General features: G+C 60.3%; 4 protein-coding genes across 4 annotated transcripts; 2 read left to right on the forward strand and 2 right to left on the reverse strand.

The window, feature by feature from the left end:
• OT_ostta01g00670 (Thioredoxin-like fold) lies at positions 1-588 on the forward strand (the record flags this gene model as incomplete). The annotated part of the gene is made up of 1 exon (XM_022985237.1): positions 1-588. A coding segment is annotated over one exon (588 nt), but the record flags the coding sequence as incomplete, so codon positions are not given.
• A 93-nt stretch (positions 589-681) lies between these two features.
• OT_ostta01g00680 (Protein prenyltransferase, alpha subunit) lies at positions 682-1,563 on the reverse strand (the record flags this gene model as incomplete). Its single annotated transcript, XM_003074081.2, has 1 exon — positions 682-1,563. One exon carries the CDS (start codon positions 1,561-1,563, stop codon positions 682-684), a length of 882 nt encoding a protein of 293 aa, XP_003074127.2.
• Positions 1,564-1,931: 368 nt separating this feature from the next.
• OT_ostta01g00690 (Concanavalin A-like lectin/glucanases superfamily) lies at positions 1,932-2,837 on the forward strand (the record flags this gene model as incomplete). Its single annotated transcript, XM_003074082.1, has 1 exon — positions 1,932-2,837. One exon carries the CDS (start codon positions 1,932-1,934, stop codon positions 2,835-2,837), a length of 906 nt encoding a protein of 301 aa, XP_003074128.1.
• Positions 2,838-4,176: 1,339 nt separating this feature from the next.
• OT_ostta01g00720 (ClpA/B, conserved site 2) lies at positions 4,177-6,531 on the reverse strand (the record flags this gene model as incomplete). Its single annotated transcript, XM_003074085.2, has 1 exon — positions 4,177-6,531. The coding sequence occupies one exon, from the start codon at positions 6,529-6,531 to the stop codon at positions 4,177-4,179; it is 2,355 nt and encodes a 784-aa protein (XP_003074131.2).
• Between the last annotated feature and the right edge of the window lie 391 nt (positions 6,532-6,922).

Genomic DNA, 6,922 nt, shown 5'->3' on the forward strand with positions numbered 1-6,922 from the left:
TTGTTCATCATCGATGATGAGGGTGTGGTGCAGCAGATCACGGTAAATAGCTTGCCGGTCGGTCGAAGCGTCGACGAGACGCTGCGCCTCTTGCGAGCGATTCAGTACACAAAGGAGCACGGCGAAGTGTGTCCCGCGGGTTGGACCCCGGGGGATCCGACGATGGTCGGTGATCCAGAAAAGTCCAAGGAGTACTTTGAGGCGCACGCAGGCAAGACGCCGGCGTCGAGCTCGTCGAGCTCGGCATCGTCAAGCGACTTCGCAGCCAAGCTCACGCCGATCGCTTCTCGCACCGATTTCGATGCCCTCATCAATGGACCAAATCCCGTGATCGTCGATTTCATGGCGAGCTGGTGTGGTAAATGCCGACAAATCGCTCCGGAGGTTGATAAACTCATCGACCAGTTCCCAGATCTGGTCTTTGCGAAATTCGACACCGCGCACGCTGATTTGGCGCCCCTCAGCAAAGAGCTCGGCATCGAAGCCATGCCGACGTTTAAGTTTTACAAGAAAGGCCGCGAAGTCGACGAAGTGATTGGTTATAAGCCCAAGCTCCTTCGCGAGGCCGTCACCGCATTCGCTCAATAGACGCCGCGACGACAATCACGCTGTAAACAGCCATTCTTGATGGTATAACCTTGATTTGATTGTTGATTGTTGATTGTTCAATAGTTTCTACTTCTAATCGCTATCGACCGTGAATCCTTCGTTCGGAGACTCTCGACTCACGTGCACTCTTCGGCCTTGCGCGCGCTTGACCACGAGTGTCGTCCACACGTCGAGGGCGTTCGCTAATCGGTATTCCGAAGCCGCCGCATGTTCTGCCCACGATGGATCCACACGAGACGCCTCGGTGATATCGCGTCTCTTTTCGCAGAATCGCTTTGTGGTCGCCAAAAAGTCGGCATCCGATGCGAGTAATTTGTTTCGTTTCACCGCCTCCGCGAACGCGTACCTATAGTGCATCCACAGCGTCTCGTGTCCTGGGAACGCGTCGATGAGCTCGCGAACAAACTCAAGTTCACGAGTGAAGACTTTCGATGCGTCCGACGGTCTGAGTTCGAGATACCGCTCGATGATGCGCGATCGATAATGTAACGCCCCATGATCGCTCACGCCTCGCCGCGCGAGCGATTCACTCGCCCGGAGCGCCGTTTGCACGGCGCACGAGTCGGCGCCCATTATTTGAATAATCCACGCGCGGTGCGACCACGCGGCGTAATTCGACTTCTTCCTCGCGATTGCCGCGTCACACGCCTGGATTTCACAATTGTACACGTCCTCACCGAGCTCGACGCCGAACCGCATCGTGCGCGCGAGCAACCACCTTCGATGCGCCCACGCGCTCGGCGCCTTTGGAAATCGACTCTGCACGAAGCGCACGAACGCGAGCTCGGGTCTCACCACCTCCTCAAACCACTTTTCCTCGCCCCCACGAGCACGAGCGTCTACATATAAACGACCACGCCCTTCGCAGTATCGCCGTCGCACGCTCCACGCGCTCGCGTGATCGCCGTTCGCGCACAGCGCCGCCTTTGCCGTCGCCTCGTCGTCCGCGCGCATCCCTCGCCAGCCGCGCGCCGGCCGTCCGTCTTCCATCGCCCGCCGCCGACACCACCGCGCGATCGCTCGCACGCCGTCGTGCGTCAACGCTATCCCGCCTCGCTCCGCGCGCAGCGCGTTCTCCGCGCGTCGTCGCGTCGTCGTCGAGTTCAACCGTCGGTCGGTACCGCGCGTCGTCCACGCCTCGCGCTCGACGTCCAAGCGCCGGACGTGTTCGAGCGTCGCGCGCTCGTCCACCGCGTCGAGCGCCCGCGCGAGCGCACGCGCGAGCGCGTCGTCGTCGTCGTCGTCGTCGTCGTCGTCGTCGTCGTCGTCGAGCATGACCGCAGACGGAGCCGCGGGCGTACGAGTGACGAAGACGCGTCATCATGCGACGTTCGCCCGCGCTCGCGCTCCTGTGCGTCGGCGTCGCGCTCGCGAGCGCGGCGCGCGCGGACGTCGTCGCGCGAACGTTCGACGGCGAGGCGAACTGGACGCTCCAGGGCGCGGCGGCACCGGCGCGAAGAAATCCAACCGACGACGCGGTCGCGCTCAGAATCGCGCCGGCGCGCGCGCGGAGCGCCGGGAGCGCGTTCGCTGAGAAGAAACAGCTCGTGATCGGTGGATTCGTCGCCGAGTTCGCGATCGCGATGCGGAGCGAGGGTGAGACGAAGACGTGTAAGACGCGGGACGCGGGCGGAGCGTGCGCGCGGGGCGGCGACGGCATGGCGTTCGTGATACAAAACGCGGACGCGAGGGCGTTGGGGGGTGGTGGGAACCAGTTGGGATACGGTGGGATGACGAATTGTGTGGTGGTGGAGTTCGACACCCATCACGACGCGGACGCGAGGGATCCGTATAATAATCACGTGGCGGTGCTCACGCGCGGGGCGACGGCGCCGACGCTCGCGTCGCATCACGCCGCGATCGGGACGAGCGTGAGCGTTCCGGATCTCTCAGACGGTGAGCGACACGTCGTTAGAGTGGTGTACGATCCGGATTTCATCGCCGAGGACGCGACGCACAAGAGTTTTCGTTCGGGCGCGCACTTGCTCTCGCTCAGAAACTATCACCACGGCTTGGGGACGATGAAGGTGTACGTGGACGACCTCGCCGAGCCCGCGCTCACGGTGCCCATCAATCTCGGTGCGTTTTTAGATTTAGACGCCGGGCGCGCCTGGGTCGGTTTCACCGCGGCCACGGGAGAGAGGGCGCAACACCACGACGTGTTGAGCTTTCGATTCAGAGAGCGCTTCGGCGGCGGCGTCCGACCCGTCGACGTCACCACACCCTAGCTTTGCGTCTTCGAACGCGCTCGTTTTGTTCACGAACTGTATTCTTTCCTGGCGAGTGCATCGAGAACCCATCGAATGCCCCGTGAGCGTCGCCGCGCGAATCGTCCGCGGTCCGTCCTAACCAACTCTCCTGGCGATCATCACCAATCTGATCGGCACTTTGCGCCGCCTCTGAGCGTCGTTCGAACCTCTATTGTTCGACCGAAACTCGCGAGACGCACGCAAAAGACGACATGGCGCGTTCGTTCGCCCTCGTCGTCGCCGCCATCGCGGCGCTCTTCGCGTCGTCCGCGGAAGCGAGCGCGTTCTTGGCCACGGATAAGAACTTCGACTCGGCCGTTTTAAACTCCGGAAAACACGCCTTTGTGAAGTTTCTGGCGCCTTGGTACGTGCGCATCGTGCCGATGCGTGTTTTCACTCGATGTATGCGCGTTTCCGGGGCGAGTGGGGCGCTGAAACGCGCGCGAGACAGCCGATCGTGTTCGATGCGATCTGACTGAATCGTCCGTCGCTAGCGCGAGAGACAACGAAAGACGTGGCGTGATGAGCGACTGACGATGATTTTTTAATCATGACGTAGGTGAGGCCACTGTAAGTCGATGAAACCAGCTTGGGATCGACTTGGAGCGGATTACAAGGACAGCGCGAGCGTGATCATCGCGGACGTGGACTGCACGGCGGAAGGCAGCGGAACGTGCAACAAGGTCGGCGTACAGGGGTACCCGACGATTAAGTATTACACGGCGGGTGATAAGAAGGGTAAGGACTACCAAGGTGGACGGGATTACGACGAACTGAAGAAGTTCGTGACGAAAACCTTGGACAAGCCGCTGTGCGATGCAGTCACGAAGAAGGGCTGCGCGAAGAACGAGATTGAGTTCTTGAACAAGATGGACGGCAAGTCCAAGGCTGAACTCAAGTCTGAGCTCAAAGAGAAGGAAACCGAGACCGCCGAAATCAAAAAGGAGATGAAGGCGGCCACGAAGGAGTTCAACACGAAAACGCAAGCGTGGAAGAAGCGCCAAGCGGTGCTCGCGCGAGCGCAAAAGCTTCTCAAAGACCTTATCAAGGCTCCGGACACCAACGCCGAGCTGTAAGCGTCATGAGTAGTAGTTCTAGATTACTCATGCATCAAGATTGTGAGCGCTCCACGTGTGCGCGCGAAGTCCAAAGTCGACAAGTGACGTCTCGTCTCTAAGACTGCATTTTACGCGGTTGACACGAGACTGATTTATATCGACTAACGACGAACTCGAGCGCAAGCGAATCGTGTGCGACAACTTTTTTAATGAGAAAGAATTTAACAACATCAGTTTTGCGGATCATCTACTGCGAGTGCCTACATCATACCATTGAAACTGTGTATGACGCCGTTGAAGCCGTTGGTGCGCGGAGCACTGGACGACACCGCGGACTCGTCCTCCGAATCCTCAGCGTGCACGTCGTACAATTCACGCACGATTTTTGGGCCATTCGACAAGCAGATACCTTCGCGGTCGGCGGTGACGAGAATGGTGTCGTCCTCGTTGAACACGCCTCGGAGCATCGCGTTGGCAAGCGGCTGGATGAGTTCACGCTGAATGGCGCGACGCACGGGACGTGCCCCGTACGCAGGATCGTAACCCATGCGAGCCAAGTGTTCGACCGCGCTCTTGTCCAACGAAAGGTTCATTCGCTGTCCTTCGATGCGCTGCGACAACTTCTTGGTTTGCAGCTGGACAATTTCCTCGATTTGCGCGTGCGTGAGGGGCTCAAAGACGATGAACTCATCGATACGGTTCACGAATTCAGGCCGGAAGTGCGAGCGGACGTGTTGCATCACCGCATCCTTGACGTTCACCTTGTTGCGTCGCTTGTTGGCGTAGGAGATTTCGTCCGATCCCAAGTTAGAGGTCATGATGATGAGGCAGTTGCGGAAGGACACGTTGCGTCCTTGAGTGTCTGTCACGTGACCTTCATCGAGGAGCTGCAAGAGAACGTTGAAAACGTCGACGTGCGCCTTCTCAATCTCATCAAACAACACCACGGAGTACGGCTTTTGACGAACGGCGTCTGTGAGCATGCCACCCTCGTCATAACCCACGTAACCCGGCGGAGCGCCGATCAAACGAGCGACGGAGTGCTTCTCCATGTACTCGCTCATGTCGAGACGCACGAGCGCGGTATCAGAGTTGAACAGGTAGTTAGCCAACGCCTTGGCGAGCTCCGTCTTACCGACACCCGTGGGGCCGAGGAACATGAAGGAGGCGACCGGCCCGTTGGGATCAGCGAGATCGGCGCGTGAGCGTTGCACCGCCTCCGCGACGGACGTGACAGCGGCTTCTTGGCCGATGACACGCTGATGAAGCTCAGATTCGAGTTGAAGTAACTTCGCCTTCTCGCTGGACACGAGCTTGGCCACCGGAACACCGGTCCATCGGCTGACGACGGCGGCGACGTCGTTATCCGTGACTTCCTCGCGTATCATGGCGCCGCCATCCTTGAGCTCGAGCACACCCGCTTCCGCGTTGGTGAGCTCATCTTGCGTCACTCTCATTTGTTGTTCAAGCTTCTTGAGCTCGGCCTCGGCTCGAGTGAGCTCGGCTGCGAGCACAGAACCTGGCTCGGCTTTAGATGCTTGCTCGATCTTCATCTTGGCATTTTCAACCTTGCGCTTGATGAAAGAGTTGTTCGCGAACGCGCGACGATACTCGTCTTGAACGCGACGCTCCGTTTCAAACTTGACTTGCATTTCCTTGCGACCCTTCTTCTCAATGGAGAGCGAATGCGCAATCTTCTGGAGCTCCGCGGCGGCGATGTTAGAGGTGCCAGCCTTGGTGAGCTCGCTCGCGTTTTTGCGCAAGAGTTGCTCGCGCTCCTTTTGAAGCTGCGCGATGCGACGGTCGGCCATGTCGAGACCATCCGGCTTGCTCGTCTTCGACATTCGAACGGCGGCGGCGGCTTCGTCGAGTAAATCGATCGCCTTGTCCGGCAGTTGACGACCGGAGACGTAACGCGCCGAGAGCTGCGCCGAGGCCAACAGAGCGCCTTCAGAAATGGCGATGCTGTGGTGCTGCTCGTATCTCGGGCGAAGACCGCGCAAGATGCTCACCGTGTCGTCAACGCTCGGTTCTTCGACCGTGACCACCTGGAAACGTCGCTCGAGGGCGGCGTCTTGCTCGATCGTCTTCTTGAACTTGTCCGCGGACGTGGCGCCGACGCAGCGAAGCAAACCTCTGCCGAGCGCCGGCTTGAGAATCGCCGCGCCGTTGTTGTTCATCGGCGGCGCCGGGCACAGGTTGTGAATGTCATCGATAAAAAGCACGACCGGTCCCTTGGCGCTCGCGTCGACGACCTCTTGAACTATGATGGTGAGACGCTCCTCGAACTCACCCGGCATTTGGCATCCGGCGCCGACGGCGCCCAAATCGACCTCGAGCAAACGCGCGCCGCGAAGGGCGTGCGGGACGTCGTCGTTCACGATGCGCTGAGCCAAACCCTCAACGATAGCCGTCTTACCGACCCCAGATTGACCGAGCAACACCGGGTTGTTCTTCGTCCGTCGGCAGAGAATGTGAATCAATCGTCGCACCTCCTCCTCGCGACCGACGAGCGGATCGAGCAACCCTCTCTTTGCCTCATCCGTGACGTCCGTGCAGAACCGCTCGAGCGCGCTCAACTCATCATCCTCCGGCCCTTGTTGTTGTTGCTGCATTTTTTGCATCTGCATCTGCATCTGCCGCATCATCTCCAACTGCGCGTCCTCCCGCGCCCGCCGCGCCTCCTTCGCCGAGCGTTCCTCCTCGGCGTCTCCGAACACGCCCTGCGCGCGAACGAGCATCCAAAGTCAGTCCGAGCTCGAGCGCACATCGACGCGCGTCACCGATCACGTCACACCATCAACGCCTCTCCCCACCGTCCATCGTCCGGCATCCTCCGCGCGCGCGCCGCCGCCGCCGCCGCCGCGCCCTCGCCGCCCTCGCCGCCCTCGCCCGGGTCCACCCGCCCATCCACCCGCCCTCTCGCCCGCTCGACCCCCCCCACCCCTCGTCGCGATCAAAAATCTCTCAACGACGCCATCGCCGTCGCCGCGCGCGCGCGCGCGC

Source organism: Ostreococcus tauri (assembly GCF_000214015.3).
Source record: "Ostreococcus tauri WGS project CAID00000000 data, contig chromosome 01, whole genome shotgun sequence".
NCBI classification, from domain to species: domain Eukaryota; kingdom Viridiplantae; phylum Chlorophyta; class Mamiellophyceae; order Mamiellales; family Bathycoccaceae; genus Ostreococcus; species Ostreococcus tauri.